General features: G+C 45.6%; 1 protein-coding gene across 1 annotated transcript in view; it reads right to left on the bottom strand.

Moving 5' to 3' along the window:
- The window catches only part of Acoxl (acyl-CoA oxidase like), a 283,810-nt gene that overhangs the window by 109,709 nt on the left and 151,789 nt on the right, over positions 1-22,312 (bottom strand). The window contains exon 12 of the mRNA XM_075962688.1: positions 19,535-19,688. Within this exon, the coding sequence (XP_075818803.1) occupies positions 19,535-19,688 (154 nt within the window). The remainder of the gene's footprint in view (positions 1-19,534; positions 19,689-22,312) is intronic.

Raw genomic sequence — 22,312 nt, 5'->3', positions numbered from 1 at the left:
GAAACAAAACAAAACAGCACGGTGCACTTGTGACCCCACTGCTGGGGAAGCAGAGACCGGTGGGGCCTTGGGTAACCCAGCAGGTGGCCAGGTAACCCAGCTTTAGCTGGCAAATGCCAGGCAAGTGAGAGAGCTTAGGTCAATTGAACAGAGGGACCATGCCTGAGGAGCAACAGCCAAGGGTGTTCTCTGACCTCCTTATACACAATGGCACGTGCAAACCACACACACGCACACACACACACACACGGCAAGCTCCAGAAAGGAAAAGTGGAAGTTCTGAGGGGAGTGGGAGGACAGCCAGCAAAGAAAGTCAAACACAGTGGCATGTGTCTAGAGTCTTAACTACTCAGGAGACAGAAGCAGGAGGATAGCTTGAGCCTAGGAATTCATGACCAACCTAAGTAACACAGCAAGACCTAGTCTCTTTTTTAAGGGAGGAGGTGTATTTTGTTTAACTTGGAACCTCACCAAAATGAAGTCAATCAAGTTAGGAATGGGATATACTTACACAAGTCAAGAGAGCAGAGTGTGAAAACACCCTGAGATCAACAAGGCAGACAGAGAGCAGCTTGCAGTTAAGGCTGGGTAGGAATACCAGGATCAAGTCACTCGGGGGCTTGGGAGCCACCTTGGGCATCTTTTCTGGTGGCTTAGGAGCAAAGTAAAGTTAAAAATAAATGCTAATGTTTAGAGCAGAATCACTTGACTTTATTATAAAAGATGACTCTAACTATTGCATGGGGCACAGACCATAGGAAGCGAGAGGGCAGGAGAGACTTGGAGCAGTGTAGAGATGGCAGGCCCAGGAGGAACAGAGGTACCACAGAGGGCAGGGGTGCAGCTGATCAGGCACATGACAAAGAGGAAAGCTGTTTCTTTGCAAGTTGACAAAGTTTTCCTGGGGATGGGAGTATGGGGAGAGCGGACATTCAAATTTGTGTTAAATGTAAGAGTTGGAGTGACCGCCCAGTGGACTGATCTCAATGGCCATGAGACATGGGAGAATCTAGAGATGTGGCAAGTCTGGGATGGAAACAGTTGTCACCCCTCGGAAGTACTTAGACCCACAAAGATGTGGAATCTGAGAGAATTCCACACAGAAGGGGAACACACCATGCAAGCTCGAGAGAATGGAAAGAACGAGACTGGCGGAGTAGACTAACAGGACAAGAAGGAAGCTGGCTGTGCAGCCCAGAGTCCTGAATGCCAAGAGGAAGGACACTCAGAAAGGAACTCTCCCGTCAAGAATGCTACTGAGGGCTTGAGCGGGTAAGGACCCTTTGATCTGGGTCACTGGGAATACATGGTGACTTAACAAAAACAAGTCTGGTGTCCAGAGAGGATATCCGCCTCTGCCAATGCATCAAGTCAGATACTGTTTCCAAAACTGTTTTCATAGAAACCATCAAAAACAAGCTTGAGAAATGACTTCGAGAAAGAATAATCAGGCGTCAGGACTCGGAGAGTAAACAAAGGGCAGACATGACTTCAAAGAGGGCAGCAGGTGCTGAAGTCAGCTGGTGGGTTCTCGAAAGTCAACTCCAAATAGCTAGCCTTCTGAAAAGTGATGACCACTCGGATGAAGGAGAAACCCCACGCCCACCCAAGAGGATGGGAGCTTTGTTAATTGCAGCTCTAGCAGTGGATGGAGGATACTCTTTGCAAACCACAGCTCTAGGGCCTGAAACATATTCCAACCTTAAGGCATTTTTAGGGATAGAGAGTCACTGTCTAAAAGTCAAGAATTAAATTCACTAGGAAGATAAGGGAAGCATGACTGTGTGGTCATCTAATAACATAATTTCAATATGATTAAAATCTGAGGTCAACACAGTTACAAGGAGCCATTATCCTATTGGTCACCTTGGAGACTCTGTATCAGATAACGGTATCCATGCCTTTGAGATGGATCTGGAACCTGACCACACCACACTCGATGTCACACACCCGAAGCGTAGGTCATGACAAAGTTTTGAAAGTCTATGCTATACTGGCTGTGTTCTGTCACTGTGGTAGAATTGAGCAGGAAAAAAAATGAATAAAGACTAATTATTATATCAACAAGCACAGTAGCTCAGACGATGGCTGTTTGTGAAGGGGTAAGCCCTGAGTTGAACAGCTTGGGTTTGAACATGAGAACTGTCTGCTCAGCTGCTCTACGGCCTTGGAAAAATGACTAAAATGCCCTGTGGCCCATGTGTCACACACACAGTGCTGGGGTCCCACTAGCGCTACCTTGTATGGCTGCCATCAGAATTTATGTTAAGTAATGCCAAATGCAGAGATGGGCTCTTGACACAAATTAAAATTTAATGACAGGTAAACATTTCTTGCCATCTTTCAGGATCAAACATCAGGAAATTGAAAAACACTCAAGAAACATATGGGTCAGTAAATGTTGGAAATTAAAATATACTTAGAATTAATAAAGAGTTTTTTCATTAAACCACAATTGATAACATCAAAGCAGTATTTCGGAAGAAGGGTTGTAGCATTAAATGCTTCTAACAAGTGAGATAGTAAGACAATAACACTTAAGATACAAAAGAGGGCTGGGGAAGTGGCTTAGCAGTGATGAGAACCAGGATTCAGATACCCAGAGCCACATAAAAGCTTGTCATCCCACCCTTTATCCAGGTGTAATCTAAATCTTGTATCATAGGTGAGCTGGTATGCTTTTATGTGGGTTCTGGGAATCCCAAAGAGATGAGGAACCCCGAAACAAACTGACTAGCCAGATTAACTGAAACAGTGAGCCCTGGGTTCAGCAAGAGCCTGCCTCAGCGTGGAAGCTGGCCAGCAATCGGTCTTGAGCAGCCACATGCATGTGCCCCTGTGTACACGTGTGCACCACACACACGAGAACATGCACAGACATGCTCATACACATACATATACAAAAAAATCTTAATTGCAAAAAGCTTTAGAAAGATACCACAAGTAGGAAAATAAACTCAAAGAGGATGGAAGGAAATACAATAATAAAAAAATCTGCAGGACAGAAAAATTGGATGCAATAAAGTGAACAGAGAGACGCTTATGAGTTAAAGAGTAAGTATAAAGTAAGTTTGGAGGTAAGATTAATGAGGAAACAAGTGCCAGTAGAAATGACAAAGGTGCCATAATGACAGCTACATCAGGATTAAAAAGATAGCAGGGGGTTATGAACATTCTACCAGGAAAAGTTAAAACTAAGAAGAAATGGAAAAATTACAGAAAAATGGAAATTATCAAACCAGACCCAAGAAGAAAGAATATAAGTAGATTATAGTTACCAAAGAGGCAAAGCCAACAGTGTCACATGGTTTAGAAGGAAACCACAGGTCTGTACAACCCATAGCCGCCTGTCCCAGATATTTAAGGGACAGAGCACTCAGTACTAATTCCATGCAAAGCTTTTGAGATAACAGGAGAAAAAGAGCAACACTGTGAAGTCATTTAGTGAGGGTGTAATATTTTTGTAACATGTGTTGGTGCTTCTTTTTGTGGGGAAGGCATGCATGCATGTAGAGATCCAAAGTTGACATCAGGTGTCCTCCTCAGGAGACAGGGCCTCTCTCTGGAGCCCAAAGCTCATTGATTAAGCTGGTCTGTGGGATCCCCCATGTCTGCCTCTTGGGATCTGGGATAACAGTTGGCCTCATACCTACCTGGCTTTTATGTAGGTGCTAGCCGTTTGAACTCATAGGCATATGCTTGTCCAGAAAGTCACTTACCCTCTTAGCCATCTCCCTATCCCTGAGAGACATATGCATTCTGATATCCAATCAAGAGAAGGGCACTCCCAGAAAAGAAGGACACAAGCTAGCCTTACTCAGTTGCTGATGGAAAACCCCAAACCTGTATCAGCAAGACAACAGCACACATATTATACGCAAGGTGGACAGCTAAGCTGTGTTACATCCACAAGCTCAGGGTTTGACCACAGAATTCAGAGGGGAAAAGATGTTATCATCACAACAAAAAATGCAGATAATTCCATAGACCCAGACTTTAAAACTAACCAATAATATAAACCCACATATATACACATCTGTTCCTAAACCAGGAGTACGACAGACTAGATCAGTTTATTTTCTATGATAAAAAGACCTAATAAAAAGCTCAGAGGAGAAAGGGTTTGTCCCAGCTTACAGCTCCAGAGGGACAGAGCCATCATGGTGGGAAACACACAGCAGCAGGTGCAGGAAGCGGGCTGGACATCGCATCTGGACGCAGGAAGCAGAAAGAGAACTGCAAGGGGACCACCAGAGGCCACGCCCACTGACATAGTCCTGCAGTAAGCTACTACCTCCTAAAGGTTCCATATCTTCCCAAACAGCAGCAAAACTAGGGAGCAAGCATCAAAGCAGGTGAACCTATGGGGGAACGTGCCATACCCAAACTGCAGCACAGGCCTTCCTTAAGAGAGCAGTTTGTGCAAGACCAAAATGCAAATGTAGGTGTTTAACCAGCTACCACCACAGGAAATCCTCACCACTTCCATGGTAAGAGACAAAGTAAGAGCAAAAATTGAAAAGGAAGAAGCAAAGCTATCGTTTCTCGCAGGAGATACAATCATCATCTTAGAGAAAGCCAGAAAACTATAAACCAATTATTAGGACAATCATGACAGTTTAACGTGGTCTCTGGACACGTAATCAATGTGTCTATGTATCGGTGACAAAGGTTAGTTTCATACACCGGAGGAGCTGTTGTAGAGAGGGTAGTAGATGCTCTGTTTCCAGAGTTCCTGCCCTGGTTCCTTCAGTGAGAGACTTGAACTGGGATAGGCAGGCTGTTTTTAGTGAGTGTCTTATCACAGACACAGAAATCAAGTCAGGACATCTGGGAGTGGAATCCAATCCGAAGCACCAAATGTCTGCTTCCTAGGTGCCTCGTGCACACAGTCTAAAGGTCATTTGACACAGTGTTTTGTGGGCTTGCCTTCTAGTTCGCACTTGTCAGGAAGATTGGGTGTGAGATAGATGCTTTTTCCACCTTGTGTCATCATGTTGATATTCAGACAGTTTTCTGTTTTGTAGCATTTCAGACTTCTGAGGTTTTGCAGTACACAGCTCAGCCTATATCCTCCATAGCCAAAGGGAAGTCAGAGATGCCGGAAAGAACAAGAATGGGCAGATACTGAGAGATACTAAGGTGAATCTGGGAATCTGGAGGGATGGATTTGGGAGCTCCCAACCCCTCCTGGCTCTTAACTCTCCTAAGACCTGAATTTTCGCCCTCGCTCTTCCTGTCCTCCTGGCCCTCCCCCTCACTCTCTCTCTGCTTCTTTCTTTTTCCCTCCCTTCCTAAGATGGATTCTTCTTCTGGCTTGAGTAAGCAGTAACAAGTCTCTCCTACTTTTCACCCAGAAGGCTTTTAGCTGAAATGATCACCCCTCTGAAGTCAACTGTGAAGCCTTACTGCCTCCACTCCCTTTGCTTCCCCCTGATATAGGGTGGATCCTTTTAGAGAGTTATGAGTTATCTCACAAGAGGAGAAGGAACTGCACAGCAGACTCCAAATTTGGCAAGGCAGCCCAGGTTACATGCCAGCCACATCCGTTATTCACCCGTACGTCTGGACGCTCTCCATTCTGTATAAAATTTATAATCACCTTACTTTCGGCCCTAAGAAGCTGGGGCTGAGACTTTCAGAGGAACGTTGCCAATGAAATTAATTATCCTTGTGTCACTGTGGCAATTTCTCTTCCCTTTATCAGCAACAAGGGTCAGTTTTACTGCCTGTACAGCACACTCTAATTTGCCTAACAAGATGGGACCCATTAGCACAAGACTGTCAGAGTGATAACACAGAGACTTTCATGTACAGGGATGACCCTCCCCTGCCCCCACTGAAAAATCACTAGAGACAAAGATGCCTGTTTTTAAAAAAACATGCACTATGCTAAATAAGAATTAAGTGTGGGTCACTAACACAGAGAGCCAAAGAACAAAGCTCCATGACCTTCCAACATACACACTCACAAAGCAGAAACCTAAATCAAGGGCAGGATCCTTGGATCTGGAAGGCCTGATATCTGTTTTTAAATTAAAAACATACTAACTTATGTATTTATTTATCTCATTTTTTAAAAAATTTCCCCACCAAGTCTACCCCTGCATGGAGCTCACTCTTCTCCCTGAGAACTCACCTGCCCACGTGCAAAGCCCATCCTCAGAGACTGACCCCACTTAAGAGCCAGTCTTTGTTCTCTCTCTCTCTCTCTCTCTCTCTCTCTCTCTCTCTCTCTCTCTCTCTGTGTGTGTGTGTGTGTGTGTGTGTGTGTGTGTGTGTGTGTGTGTGTAAAGAAGTTTCTGTCCTGTCTGGTCCCACAACCATTCAGTCCCAAAGAAACCAACAGAGGCGCCATTTGTAAACTCTGTGTGTGTGTGTGTGTGTGTGTGTGTGTGTGTGTGTATTAACAAAACCTTAAATTTGTATCAATAAACCAAAGTCAAAGTCCATACCAACATAAAGTATTCATTTCTAAACGTAAAGTATTCATTTCTATATCATGTGTGTGTGTTTGACATGGTTTCACTGTGCATCTGGACCCATGGATCTTCCTGCCTGCCTCTGTTTCTTGAACCAGGATTACAGGTGTGCATCACCACACCTGGTACTAGGCGAAGGGCTGGTTTAGAACATCTGCCTCCTTTCATTAGATCTGAGAGGTGGCGTCTTACCCCATGCTGGGGCTAAGTCACAGGATAACAGTCTCTGCTCCTTGGCCATCGGCACAGCCCAGGTACTTGACGTTTCAGGGGCTCAGAATAAAACAGGCAGATGTGAAAACTTCTGGGCCAGTGAGGTGACTCAGCAGATAAGAGCTTGGAGCATACTGTGTGACATGAGTTCCATCCCCATCAGACAGTGAGGAACAAGAACTGACTCCTGAAAGTCGTCCTCACCTCCGCACATGTGGTACTTGTGCCTGCACGTACACATGCAGATATTGTTAGCCATCTCACTTCAAAAGCAAAACTCCTTTCGGAAAGCAAGAGTTGATTCCTCTGAGCTTGGAACAATGCTGAGAAATCATTGAGATCACAAGGTGATTCTTACCATGTTGTATTCAGTTATCACTGCAAGCAATCTTCAGATAGTGACTTAAAGAGTCTAAAAAAGGCCTAGGTTTCAGTCCAAAGCTCTAGAGTAATTGATTCTTATGGGAGGATCTCAATACTTAACAGAAAGGGTTTTCTGATAAACGAGAAAGGCAAAGAGCTGGTCAGCAACCATGATGAATTCTAGAAGAATCCGGATAATGCAGAGCGAACTAGGGCTGACAGGGTTGCAAGTGTCGACCACACCAAAATCAACACTTGGACCTTAGAAAAACCCTTCTGTGAAGCTTTGGCATTTCCTGCATTGAGCACTGAGTAAGAACTCTTCCACCTGCTCCCACCCCCACTGTAATCCAGCACCCTAACCTGCAGCAGACCCTAACCTGCAGGAGACTCTCACACTGCAGCAGACAGACCCTTACCTGCAACAGATACTAATTTGCAGCAGACTAACCTGCAGCAGACACTAACCTGCAGCAAACTCTGACCTGCAGCAGACACTAACCTGCAGCAGACTAACCTGCAGCAGGCTCTAACCTGCAGCAGACTCTAACCTGCAGCAAACTCTAACCTGCAGCAGACACTAACCTGCAGCAGACACTAACCTGCAGCAGACCCTAACCTGCAGCAGACTCTAACCTGCAGCAGACTCTAGCCTGTAGCAGACCCTAACCTGCAGCAGACTCTAACCTGCAGCAGACCCTAACCTGCAGCAGACACTAATTTGCAGCAGACCCTAACCTGCAGCAGACTCTAACCTGCAGCAGACTCTAGCCTGCAGCACGCTCTAACCCTACACACAAATGCAGTCCCAGCTAACATGACTTTCAGAGCCAGAATCCTTCAGCAGCATCACTCACAACATGTGACCCAGGCACCAGCCAAGATTGTTCTTGGCCCCGTTTCTTCTCCACAGTTTGGACAGGGAGCCAAACAACAGTCTCTGTCAACACAGACCTGAGTCAGGCTGACCTACTTGTCTGTTTTGAAAGGTACATATCCTTCAAATTGCTGTGAAAGCTGAGGGTTTAAATAAATGCTATCTTTTTCCTCTAGGCCAGTGATTCTCAACCTTCCTGATTCTGTGACCTTTTAGTACAGTTTCTCATGCTATGGTCACTCCAACCACAAAATTATTTTTATTACTACTTCATAACTATAATTTTGCTACTGTTATGAATAGTAATGTAAATATCTGATACGACCCACAGATTGAGAACTTTGTTCTAGGAGATAATACATCTATAGGACCCGAAAGGATGGGTGATCATCAATCAATTGTTCCTTCAGGTGCTAGCCTGTTTGCCCACAGAGAGCCTGCACTGCTGGGTGACAGGGTGACCTCCTTGTTCCTGATGACGTTAGACTCCTTCTCATGGCTGGCCAGGGGTCCCTCTATATTCTTGGATTTTTTAAGTCATTTTTAAAAAAGTATAGTTCTTAGACAAGCACGTTAGCACACACCTTTAGTCCCAGCATTCAGGAGGCAGAAGCAGGCCTGTGAGTCTGAAGCCAGCCTGGTCTACAGAACGAGTTCCAGGACAGCTAGGGCTGTTAAACCCTGCTTTGAAAAACAAAACAAAACAAAAGTATACAGTCCTTTAGAATCTTCTGAGCCACCAGTGGGTACTTCTGGACTTTCTTAGGCACCTGCACTCAAAGAACCTCTATCCTCCCTCTGCTGAGTACCTGAGGGGGAGCTGAGTGTAAGCACCAACACAGCTAGCTCACAGCAGACGGGCCAGGCTCCTTCAGGAGGGGAGCAAAGCTTCTAGACATCTCTGGGCTTCCCAGAGATCTGTTCTGTTTATGTCAGGCCTTGGATCTGTTCCCAGGTTGGCCGATGCTAGATAAATGAGGTGGTGTTGAATCTCCCCAAGGAATCAGCCTTAGGGTGCAGTCTACTGAATAAGCAGGGCCTGTGTACCACACGCCTCTCGTTTGTTAGCTTACAAGCACCAACTCAGTGTTGCCTTATGCAATCGCGGAATGTAATCACTCGGGCTTCACCCAGCTGCATTTTATCCCCAACAGCAAACAGCAGCTCCATGTGAAACATGAAAGACGGGGTCAAGGCATGTTTGCTGATAACCTTATCATTATGCTGGATCACACATCTCCTCAGAGACCGTCCTGCTCAGTTTTGGTCCATTGTTTCTTTACTCGTTTTTGCCAATTCTGCTCTTCTATGTGGGATTCTGGAACACGCAGAGGAGAAACGGAGCAAGTGAGAGGCAGAATAAGCATAATCTACGGGTGGAAGTGGGACATGAAATCCTGCTGGCGGAACTGCTCTCAAGGACACAGTGAGCACGGGATTGGGACCTTCTGTGGCCAAGACAGTGGCCACAAGACATAGCTATGAGCATTCAGGTACAGTTGCCACTCAAGGGCTCTATCCTTTTAAGGAGTTGGCAAGGCCCCAAGCTGAGTCAGAACTCCAGGCCTGTTTCTGTAGACCCTGAGGCTTTGTGCTCGGACTCCACAGTCCAAAGCCTTATCCTGAGGACTCCAACCAGGTGGCTCCCACTTGTGTTCAGTAAGTTGTGATGGAGAACAGGAGAAGGAAGGGAATAAGGTTGGGATTCATCAGTATGATCTGTTATGTCATCCCATAAATGAGAAAGGAGGAAGAATCAAGTCCAGTTGTCCTTCAGTGTAAGGAGAATCAAGTACAGTGTCCCTCGGTGTCTATGGAGGATTAGCTCCAGAACCTATGCAGGTACCCTAATCTCGGATGTTCAAATCCTTTACATAAAATGGCATAGTGTTTACACTTAACCTTTGCACAGCCTCCTATATATATTAAATCATTTCCAGATTGCTTCTCAGACCTAGTGTCATATGAATGCTACGTAAATGTTTGTGATATGATATTGATTAGGGAGTCATAAGAAGAAGAGTCTGAACATGTCTAGTTCAAGCACAATTATTTCCTGAATACTTTCCATCTGCAGCTGGGGAGAGGCAGGGATGGATAAGTGGGTGCAGAGGACTGGCTGCATTTACTGGATTCTTATTCAGGTCCTGGGATTTAAGAGTTGAGAAACTGAGGCCCTCAATGGGAGGAGCCAAGGTCAGAGCCTTGACCATGAGATTCCAAACACAGTAGTACCTCTGCAATGACAAGACGTCTCTTTCATATGTTCACAGAGACAGAAGTGTAAAAGCAAGGCCATTTCTCCACTGGGTGACCTTAGAGAGTTCAGTCTAGGCACTCCAACTGGGTCAAGAGGCAATGTGCAAGAATTGCTTCATAACAGCAGGTCCCGAGAACTTGATGGCCCCCATCAATCCTTAAAGAAAGAATGCGGGTGACAAGGAGAAGCAAGGTGGGAGTTCTGGCCACGTGACCAACCAGAGGCAGTAGAGTAAAGCGTCCAATGGCCAGCTACCCATAAGGCAAGGCCAAGGGTTTCATCACATCTGAACTAGGCCAGGTTGGCTCCTCCCTTCCATACTAAGATATGAGGCTGAAATGCGGCCCACCAAAAACTGGCTTGACTTCGCCCCTCCCTCCCTCACAGGAGAGGACTGGGGTGATGGATTTAACCACGCCCATCTCACCTCCCTCTGAAGGGAACATCAGGGAGCTGTCTCAAAGGGGCTACTAGAAAAACTGGCTTGGCCTTGCCCCTCCCTCTTCACAGGAGAGGACGGGGTGATGGATTTAACCACGCCCATCTCACCTCCCTCTGAAGGGAACATCAGGGAGCTGTCTCAAAGGGGCTACTAGAAAAAGACGCAGCCCAGCGGGTGGACTCCACTGACTCCAGACTTCCTACAGACTCCGCGAAACAGGCTCAGGCAGGTGAGGGGCCTGCCCAAGTTCACACAACTGCCAAGTCACAGATCAGATTCAAACTGCTCACCCACTGGGGAGGACTCAGCTACTCTGTGAGTCCTTACTTCTCCTTGGCACCCACATTCTTTACTGAGTGGAGGGTGAGCCAGCACAACCCAATTTGCATATGAACCAGGGATATAAAAGGGGGGCTTTGCTTCTAAGACAGGCTGGGGCCCCATTTAGTGCTTAAAGAACAAGCTATTTAACATCTTTGGCTCCATATTCTCACTGCTTCCCCGCCTTCTTTCTGATTACTTTGGTACTGTTCAAATTCCATTTTAACCACATGCTAGTTATACATCTTGTTGTATTTTTCTGGCAGAGATTTCAGTGCTTATAGTATAACACTCGGAAATCCCAAATGCTCTAAAATCTGGAAGAGACTTCAGATTTCAAAGTGCTTTTAGCATTTCAATGCAGGAAAGTCTGAAAATATTCCAAGATCCAGAAAATCCCCAAACTTGAAACACTCCTGGTCCTAAACATCCCAAACAAGGAAAGCTCAGCCTGAGTTTACCTTTAACTGTTCCCAGTAGACTTTCGAGCGCTGTTGCACGGCCCTGTGTGTGGCCTGAGAGCCTTGCAATAGCAGGGCTCTTTGCCTGTGCCCTTTGTACGTATTTCAACACTTGATTCCAGCCCAAAGCCAGAGGATTGAAGCACTGCACTTCCATCTTGACCTCAGGCTAAAAGGTTATCACTTTTGTTTAAGTAATGTGCTCATTAAAGATGTTTAAACTGGGGAGAGTAGTGCAGACCGGTAATCCCAATACTCAGAGGAGCAAGAGACCAGTCTGGGCTCACAGTGGAACTCTGTTTCCAAACTTCTGCTGTGTGTCTGTGCAACCCTAAATGCTGAAAAAAACACCTTACTTGTTGATCCATGCACTTGCTAATTTTATACTTTTAGGCTGGGATCCTTTACATTTTACCCAAAGAATTCCTCTTAATATTTCCTATAGCAATAGTCTGTTGGTGGCTAATTCTTTGAACTTTTGCAATTGCATGATGTATCTTTATTATACGTCTGTTTTTGAAACATAATTTTATTGGATGCATAAGTTTAGGTTGCTTTATGTCTCAATCATAACTTTAAAAAATACTATTTTACATCTTCTGATTTGCCTTGCTGTGAGAAATCTGCTGTCAATTTTACATGCAATCCTTTCATATGAAATATTTCTTTGTAAAAATGGTGAAAACAATCCTCCCAGACCAGTGTGAGCACTGAGCACCGTTCCTCGATACTTCTGAGAGACTGCTTGCTCAGCTTTGAGGCACGCCCTCACACGCATAAGGAGCTACCCTCTGAGCCATACTGCCGCCATCTTCCAGAGGTCAGAGGTCAGCTGAGAGAGAGCCCTTCGCCATCAGGTCTGTGGACTGCTGCCATTCCCCAGAGAAGGGGGGTGGGAAAGGCCATTAGACCCTCACCAGGTAGCTCAGCAACATCTCCCAGTCATCTGCATGCAATTTTGTCCTTATTGGCTATGGCCTGGGGTCTAGACTAGAACACATAGGTGGGGCTCTTCATCCATACTGGGCGAAGACTTTTCTCTTCAGCTGTTTTGAAGTTAGTCATGCTCCTGTTAGTAACCATGCACTTGTATCCTATGAGTAATCCCAATACATTCACTGGTCCCCAGGGCGAACTGTGGTAGAACCCTACATTGGTTGGCTTCCTAGAAGGAGGGGTAGATGGGGTGCATACCCGGGGATAAATTTTAGTAACACACACGCAGGCACTAAGAGGTGCTGGCCACTCCTTACAGGAAGCCACTGTAGATGTGAATTATCGCTGGGTCTGTTAATCGGTCCTATGAGCTCACATGCCTTGGTCTCCTTGGGCCTTCAGCTCCATGTCTTCAACACAGAGTTCACTGGAAGTTACCTCGGTTTCCTCTCTGTAAGTACAGCCTAGACGTGATGCAGAATGCATCAAAGGTGGGGGGACATGAGTCAAATAATCCCAGGATAACTCCAGATAGAGTGTTTTAAGATTTTTCTTTATTAAAAGGGAATTCATGGATCACAGTGAGGAAATAAGAACGACGTCCAACATCCAGGTGTGGCTCTCAGGAAGAAGAGGCTGAGCAGGGCAGGGCCACAGCTTTTTGGTACTCTAAATCATGCCCCAACATGGTCCAGCCTCTTAAAGGCCATTGGCTGAAGAAGGTTCCCCATCACCTCCCCCTTTTGTCTAAATAAGAGAGTTCCAAACCCAATACAAACTATATACACTAAGAACAGATACCAAGTATAAAAATTAGAATTACAGCCAGCACAAACAATATCAAGCAAGGAGCATATGCTAAATGATTTAATAATCATTTTATCCTAAGAAGTCTAAGTTTTGTATTAGAAATGGCTTGGCTAGATCATACAAGGAAGGTAACTCTGTCTATCTGATCTTCAACCCCACCGAAGGACTGAGAAGGGAGATAATATTGCTTGAGAAGGCAAGGAAGTGCAATCAAGCAGCTTCTAAAAATGTACAGTAGCTGACAGAGACAACTGGCTACTTAGGCAATCACTCAAAGTCTCATTTGCAATGTTGAAGCAACCAACTTTGGCTAATGCCTAGAGTAACTGACAGACAATTTTCCGAGGCAGGAAAATTTTTAGAACCATCTTACCCTGTCTTATTGCTTGCCTTTTGTTGCCATTTAGGTCATAAGGTAAATCTGTGTTGCCTGTTACTCAAACACAGCTAGAAATTCCTTAATAATCCTGGTGTCAAAGTCTCTAAGCCTCCCAATGCCACACACAGAGCCCAGAACCTGCTTCCCACCACCTCTAAACAAGGGTATGTGCCCTAGGGTTAGTGCCTAATAGAGAGAGTGTATACCCCTACCTCCTGGTCATCCTTAGTCATGAGGTGTGATGTGTTCACATGAACTTGAACTATGACAATTCCAAACGGCAAGGGTCACTTTATAATAGACCAGGGAAACATTTTCTTTCTTTGTATGAAAGCCATGCATCCTGGGCTTTGCACTCAAAAAAGGACCAGCAATGCTACAAGGGCAGAACTCATCAGAGAAATGAGAGCCTGGAAGCAAAGAATTAGAAATGGCTTCACTTGCGAGTCTCCCTTCTTCTCGCATCTTGCATTTGTCAACATCATTGAGAAGAGTCTTGCTGTGTGGTTTGTCTGGCAGTCCTAGGACTTGAACTCAGGGCCTTGCAATTGGAGGCCAAGTGTTCTATCTCTGAGCTACATCTCTAAGACCTGAGAAGATTCTTTAAGCAGCAAAATATTATTTTTCCAAGATGTAGCTTCCCCCCCCCCGCACAAAGGCAAGAACTGACAAACCACTATAAAAACAACCGCCAAAGATCTTCTCCATATTTCCCAACACAGAGTAGTTATGATATTAAAGTCAGCCATTGCGTGTTATGGAAATACCCATTTGTAGACTAAAGTAGTCTCAGGAACTCAAGACTCTCACAGGGATATTCAAGAGCAGCTGTACTGAGATGGGGAAACTCTCAGGCAGGCAGGTAGGAAAAAAAATGGTTACTATATTATGTTGTTTCTCAGGAGATAATTAGGGGCATTCATTCTTCCTCACCTTTAAAAAACAAAATCTTAAATACCAACAGTTAAAAGTAGAAACCGTCTAGTCACAGAAGGTATCCCACTGCCAGGGCTAGACTGTGTATCCCCCAAAATTGTAGCTTAGGGGTCACACCCTGTGGCAAGGCCCCACCTGCCTAGACTAAGAGTCTAGGGTTGATGGGTGAGGCTGACTGTGTTTTACACATGGCAAGCTGTGACGCACCAGCAGGTCCTGAGTCAAGGGAATGCATGGTGACCTGCTCTTCTCAAAACAAAAAGATCAGTGTCATTACGTGTGTGTGTGTGTGTGTGTGTGTGTGTGTGTGTGTGTGTGTGTGTGTGTAATTTTTGGATTTTAATGAAAAATGTACATTTTATTTGGGGTCACACCCGAGAGAACTTGAAAGCCACTTGATGTGGGAGCTGCAAGCCTCTTCCCACTGCCTGGCTCCTAGCTAGTTTATGCCCTGAAATAACAACACATAAACTGTATTCTTTTAAACACTGCCTGGCCCATTAGTTTCAGCCTCTTAACCCATTTCTAATAATCTATGTAGCACCACGAGGTGCACTTACCAGGAAGATTCTAGCCTATGTCCATCCTGGGTCGAAGCTTCATCGCGTGTGCCTCAGAGAGCAGAGCTATGGCGTCTGCCCAGGAGAGGGGAGCATGGCGTCTCTGCTCCAGAGAGCAGAGCTGTCGAGTCTGAGCTCACTTCTTCTTCCTCCCACCATTCTGTTCTGTTTACTCCACCCACCTATGTTTTAACCTATCAGGGCCAAGGCAGTTTATTTAACCAATGACCTTCCTCCATCAGTCACTGATCTAGACACACAGTGTTTGATTGCAGGTGGGAGCAGAAATAAGCACACCCTTTGTTCATGGTGTCGGTTTTGTTTAAATACAGGATCCCAAGGACATAGAATATGCACAAAAATCACCACCACCATCTGAGGTGGTAAATGAGACACATATACACCACAGAACTGATTAATCCTCTCTCTTTTCTCTTCTTCCCCTTCCCTTCCCTCCCCGTCCCTCCCCTCTTCTCCTTTCTCAAAGGAGTCTGGAATAAGGAAGTTGACATTGTTTAAAATAACCACTTTCTTTTTTGATAGCTATTGATTTAATGTTTGAAATATTGCTTTAATTATGACAAATATCAATGCTCCCAAAATGTGCCTGACATTTTGTAACCATCACAAGTCACTGAAAATCTACTATATTGAAGCACAGATGAACTGAGAAAATCAAACCATTGTATCTAAAGTAATAAAAATTGGATGTTTTGCCTTAAAAAAAATCACCACCAAAGTTAGGTGCTAGAATATTTTTATGATCATGACAATTTTTACATACCTGAAGGTTGGCTAGTTGAATTATGTTACACCTACATCATGAATGATACCAGTCATGGAAACTACTGCACAAGTGAGATCAGAAGCAACGTCCCTGCCCACTCATGGACGAGAGGAGCGGACATAAAACCCTAAACACACACAGTGCATACAAATAATGAGGCTCAGAAACCAGTCACAGCTTGGAAGCATAGGTGGAGAGAACACTTATTTTCTTCTCTGTTTTTCTATATTTTCAAAAACTTCTACAGTGGGTGTGTATTGCTCTTGTTATTAGGGAAGGTAACCTAATACATGTGGCGATACAATGGCTTCACTGAGGAAATAAGCTGCCCTCCCTAGGTGACACTCATACCAGGTGACAAGTAGGAAAGATGGGGCGGGGGGGGGGGGGTTGGCATCCACAGGTTAGAAGAACTGCTCGTGGGTGAGGGACGAGGCAAAGATTAGACCAGATAGGCTCAAATCCTGGCACATTGTATGACTTTCCATCATCTCCTCACGTTTTCTGCTCTCATGCTAGTCATGACATCAGATTTGTCATTCCCCACAATGAGTGGCCAACTAACCAAAGCCCAGGACTGCTGTTTGCGCCCTAAAAAGTAACGATGCCCCAGTCAGTAAAGTGTCTGCAGGACAAGCCTGAGAGGCCGAGTCCAGAGCCCCAGCCCCCGTGCAGAGAGCTGTGTGGGGCACCTCTAATCCCAGCACTGGAGAGGTGAATCTCGGAGCTCACTGGCCAGCCTGTCTAGCTAAGTCAGCGATCACACCCTGGTAGCAGGATGGAGAGAAGTCCCCTTTCTGCTGACTAGCCTGCCTGCTGCCTGTGGGGAGGGGCTATGCAAGATGCTAGAGGAGAAAAGTGACAAACAGCCCTACACGGATGGGAATCCTTCAATCCTTCATACTAACCTGCCAGGCAAAATGCAATCCCTGGTACAATAGTGCCATGGCTATTGTGGTGGGTAAATGGCAGAGCCCTGAATAGATTTAAGGCCACAGAAGAAACTCATGGCTCAGGATGTCATAGGCCCTGGGGTTGGGGGAAAGACTCACTACTGTTATTTTCATAATTTGACATCACATAATACTGCTTTCTAAATATTTATGTTTATACCCATAGATATATGCTACTCTAAGCCTGCACCAGAGAAGTTTCTCTTTGCAGTGAACAGACAGACTCATGGTTGCTCTAGCCATGATTGATGAGCTCAGTCCTAAACAAGATATTTATATCATTTATTCAGACTCAGGAAATATCCAGGAAAGGTGGTTTTAAAAAAAAGATTATAAGAACCAAATGATAGAGAGACGGGCTGAAAAAAAACTCACTATTTTCTGAGTGTGGCACAGAATTCATGAGCCCACAGCAGCTGAAATCACCTACCCTGGGCCTGCACACAACAGTACTCTTTGACAGTCGTCCATGGATGGAGAGGGACTCAGAGGGACTCAGACCTTTCCTTGGGGAGCTATGGGCTATGGATGGATGTTGGGGAAGGAGAAACTGTTGCGGACCCACCAGATTCCAAAGGATAGTTCTACAGTCATAACTATACAGGTGGCCTTGGTGAAGGTCAGTGGGTCACAAAACAGAAAGACCTACCTGCAGGAAAGGGACTTGTGGGGAAGAGGAGGCATGAAGAGCCGAGGCAGGGAGATGAAGGATGGCAACGGTGGGAGTGAGCAGCCAAGGCCTCACAGCCATAAACAACACTGTCCAGACCTAAATTTAACTAGTGAACAAAAGGTGAGGGTAGAGATTGAGAAAGAGAGCAGCATCAACCGCTTGTCTCTCTGTGCACACACATGCACACACACACCCCATGAACACACACTCCAAAATGTTTAAGTATCTGAAGTAAAATAATAACAATGCACAAAATGATGGGAGGAGGCAAGGTTTCTGGAGAAGAACGGGTACACAGGACATCCACTCTCTCCTTTCATCACTTACTCCCCTCTGTCCATCAGTCCGTCTGTCCACCCGTTTATCAGTTGGCCACTGCTTAGTCTTTAGTGCGTTCTGCATGCTGCACACCCTTGCCGGCCTCAGGCTAGAGGGAGCTGATGAAGAGCTTGTCCCCAGCTCTCACTGTCCAGTGCTCTCCTCCACAAAGGAGCGGCCAGAGAGACCAGCAGACACTGCTGGTCACTGCATTCCAGGCCACATGCTGAGGCTTTGCCTCTGTGGACACAGTGTGCTGTGTGTGGTGCCCTGGAGAGCTCCCAAAGACAACAATGCCCGGGACCCATTGGTCCTTTTCTCCAGCCTAATTCCAGTTTCCTCTCATCAATTCTTTCCTCCTCTGTCCCCTCATTCAGACTCACAACTAATCTGGTGTCCTCAGTTATGCCACACCCCACCTTCATCCTGTGTGTGGGGGGCCAATGCCTCTGATACAATAAGAAATATAATTTTAGTTGGTCTAGGCCCAGAGTTCCTGTGTAATAAGGCATGTATATGTTGGTTCTCTACCCCCACATCATGGCACAGGTCTCCTAAAACCTTTGTGATTTCCCAAATAGTAGAATGCTGGAGACACCCTTTGTTCTAATATTTGGTCTTTGACTCTGGTTCCTGACACAGATATCCTAAATTCCATGAAATTTTCTGGTCATTGAAGGCACATTTTGTCTTTATGAGATATCTCCTCCAGAAAGCTTCAGAATGGAGGTCAGTAACCAGAAAGACCAAGCCGTGATGTGGAGCTCATAACTTCCATCTGTACCTCCCTCCCATCTTCTAGAAGAACTAATCATTCCATCTATCAAGAAAAAAATATTCATTTACTCATGAGAACCTTCATGATCCCAAGTGTCCCTAACAGCCCGTCACTCTATAGCAATCCGTCAGGGAGCCAAGGCCCAGCACGAGCTTTAGTGGAAACAAAAATCACATTCAAACCATGGTAGAGAATGAGCGGGGGGCGGGGGGAGAAAGGGGGACTAGATGGTGACCAGACAATTGCAGGAGGGTGAGCAGACCTTGGGGTTCAGGCATCTCTCAGAAGGACACTGTCTAAGCCAGTGTAGAATTCTATCTGTGTCCTGATCACCCCCTTGTGAGCAGCCCCTGCCTGAGGGATCCCTACAGATCTCACCTGCCACCTGCTCACCCGGCCTCACTCTAGAATCCCGCAGTTCAGTTCCCAGCTGCTGTCATCCTCCTATCTGGAGGGACAACCACCTCCCCTGGCTTCTGGTGGGAACCGGCCTTCTAACTTGTCAGGTCCCTCAGGGAGGCCATAACGAGCCACTGCCCTGGCCACCTTGGAGGATCTGGCACAAGTGTACTCCTCCAGTGTCGGCAGTCGCCATTCTTCCTTCTTGGAGTCAGTTCCTGTGTTCTCCCCATGGGACTAACGGAGCAGAGCTTTGAGCATCTGCAGTGTTGGTGCTCATTTCCAACCTGTCAACCGCAACCTTCAAGTTGAGTGACACTCACCAGTGATCTTCATGGCCAGCCACCGCATGCCAAGCATTTTACCAACGAGGTCCATATCAGTTCTTGCCACACCATACAAGAGGACAAGCACAGGTCACAGCTAATATTAAGTTCCCAGAGTCTGGGGACAGTGACACTTTCCTTTAGATTCAAAGACTTGTTTTGCCTGACACATTTTGTTCCCCCCTACATGCTGTACCCTGCAGAGTCCTGCAGATCTGGTGACCGTGGCGCCCACAGGCCTGCTCAGCTTCGGGACTCACCATGCCTCCCGTGCACTCGCGACAGTCCTGTAGGCAGCTGATGGTCTCCCAGGTACTGTAGGCTTTCAGGCCGGCCATCAGAGCCTGCAGAGAGCGACTGTTGATGTGTTCCCTCCCCTGGAAGATGTTTTCGTCCAGGACAAAAGCTGCATGCCTGTGAGACAAAGTAGAGATGTGTGGTGGGCACGGCAGCGTGTCAAAGCCATGTGGGAGAAGCATGCATGAGCCCCAAGATCCCCTTCACTGCCTCTCAGTTTGCAACCACCACTGCACCACATCCTTTTCCCCCCTGTAAATGTTCTCCTTCACTTTCTGCCCAAATTCCTTTCTGCAGTCAATTCCTAAGCCTCATTGGTAATGCTGGCCTCTGCCTCTGGTCCATGCTTCTCTTGCTTCCTCCCAGTCTACATATAGGGTCGCATTCAACATTATTTTCTTCTACCTACTATACAAAAAGTTTTGCACACCTTGTGAATTTGTCGTTTTTTAAAGTCCCTCTCTACTGGAAATTCTGTGACAGATTGTATAGTAAGTAGAATAACAGGCCCAAAGAAGGGCATGTTCCTACCTCTGGAACCTGTGCGTGTGCCACCTCATATGACAAGAGGGGCTGGCAAGGTGTAGTTAAATTAGGGTCCTAGGGGATACAACTGGGCCCATGGGAACACAAGTGTATGCATGAGAGGGAAGGGACAGAGAAGAGGAGGGAAGAATCGAGGTGACACAGCACCAGGAAACTGCTGACTCTGCAGATGGAAGAAGAGGGCAAGACAAGCCATGAGGCAGGCCCGAGAAGTTTTTTAAAAGGTCAAGGATATAAATGTTCCTTAGAGCCTTCCAAAGGAAGGCAGATTTGCCAGTTCCCTGATTTTAAGCCAACGAGACCCATTTTGTTCAGATCAGACAATTTGAAAGAGAGATGGATCACATCCACAAAGCAAATTCACAATACATAGTTGTAATTAAACTATTTTGTTATTAGTTATTATCGCTAGCTTCTTACATTGCCTAATTTTATAAATTATATAAATCTACTCTAAGTGTGTAGAGTTTGATACCATCCATGGCTCTAGGCATCCACTGGCTACTGGAATGGGCTCCCAGAGATAAGAACCGCTATAGCTACAGCAGTAGCTGGAAGCTCATCCCTCTTCAAAATGCTTCTGCCATTTCCTTTATTTTTCAGCCATCTGTGGCTGTGACTTCTGTATGATGTCATGTTTTTTGGTGCCCCTTGTATGCCCTTTCACCTCCTCAGTTCTTATTTTCTTTCTGTATTTCCAAATGCCATAGCTGAAGAGGGACAGGTCTTCCTTTTCTCTCTTCTTGGACTACCTTTAGTGTGGCCTCATGTTCAGTTTCGTTGAACATATTATCGCATAACTAATGTTTGGTGTAAATATTTTCCTAAACTCTATAGTCAGCCAAACTCTAGGGCACAGGAAAGGTCCTAGATAAGAGCGTTAAAGTCAAGGTGGCCAACATGCTAAGTGAGGAACCGTCTTGTCCGGATCTAAATCTTACTGGAAATTTCCAGACTAGTACACTGAAGAGTGCTCATGTGGCATCCTGTGATATTTCCCCTGTCTGCTTCGGGACGTTGACTGCTGTTAGCATTGTTTGGGTCTTGTTTAGGTAGCCATTTTGGAACTCTCAACAAAATGAGTTTAAAACTTTTACTCTGAAACTATTTGCTGTTTACTCCTACATTTTTGGTTCAATTCCCCCTATCCTGTCTTATTTAATTCCACCCATTGTATCCCACCATTAACTTATAAAAGGAAAAATATTTATATGCTCTGAAGAGAAACCAGAGAGCCACAGTTAACTTTTAAACACATACTGGTTTGCGAGATAAACACCATGACCAAAGGTAACTTGGGATGAAAGGGTTTATTTGGCTCACACTTCCAGATAACAGTCCATCACCAAGTGAGTCAGAGCAGGAATTCATAGCAGGAACCCAGAGCAGAAAAACCATGGAGGAAGCTGCACACTGGCTCTCTCCTGCTTCTGTCAGCCAGCTTTCCTATATGACACTGGACTACATGCTAAGGGGTGACACCACCCACTGTGAGCTGGGCCCCTCCACATTGTCATCACAGGGTCCCCAGAAGACAGGCTAAGCTGGGTCCATTAACTGGCACACACTACATTATTTCAGTGATGTATTCTAGCTATCTGCTTCCCTCATGTGTGTCATGTGTAGGCAATGCAGGAATGTTTGCCCACACAGTGCGTTTCCATGTCATTTTACTGTCCATTGCGCCACCAATATGCTTATCAGTGAAGAAGGAGGGATAGAAATATAGCTTATGCAGAGAGGAATAGCTTCTTTTCTACACGTCATAATTTTCATTATTAGTTTCATCTTAAAGTTTTTCCTTATCACCATTATTGAGGAATAATTTAGGATTCATTCAAAGCACACAGATTTGATGGCTACACATTCTTGTGAGACGATCAGTCCACAAAACAGTTTCAACAGCACCCCAAAATTACCCCACATGCTTCTGCAGTCTATCCCTCCCTCCAGTCGCATCCCAGGATCACCAAGGACATGCTCTCTGCCACTCACTATAGACTTACAGTAGACTGTACAGTATGAATTGTGCCTTCCTTGTTTCCATTAGTGTTATTTGAGACTTATCCTTGTTACAAGCACATGCCAGGCACTGTTATTTTCTCCTGCCAACCACTATTCCATTCTGTGTAGTGCAGAGACTACACTTCAGCTGTGTATTTGCTTGTCAGTGAGCATTTCAGTTACTTCCTGTC

Source organism: Microtus pennsylvanicus, chromosome 2 (genome assembly GCF_037038515.1).
Source record: "Microtus pennsylvanicus isolate mMicPen1 chromosome 2, mMicPen1.hap1, whole genome shotgun sequence".
In the NCBI taxonomy this organism is placed as follows: Eukaryota; Metazoa; Chordata; class Mammalia; order Rodentia; family Cricetidae; genus Microtus; species Microtus pennsylvanicus.
This window is presented reverse-complemented; position numbering and strand designations above follow the sequence as displayed.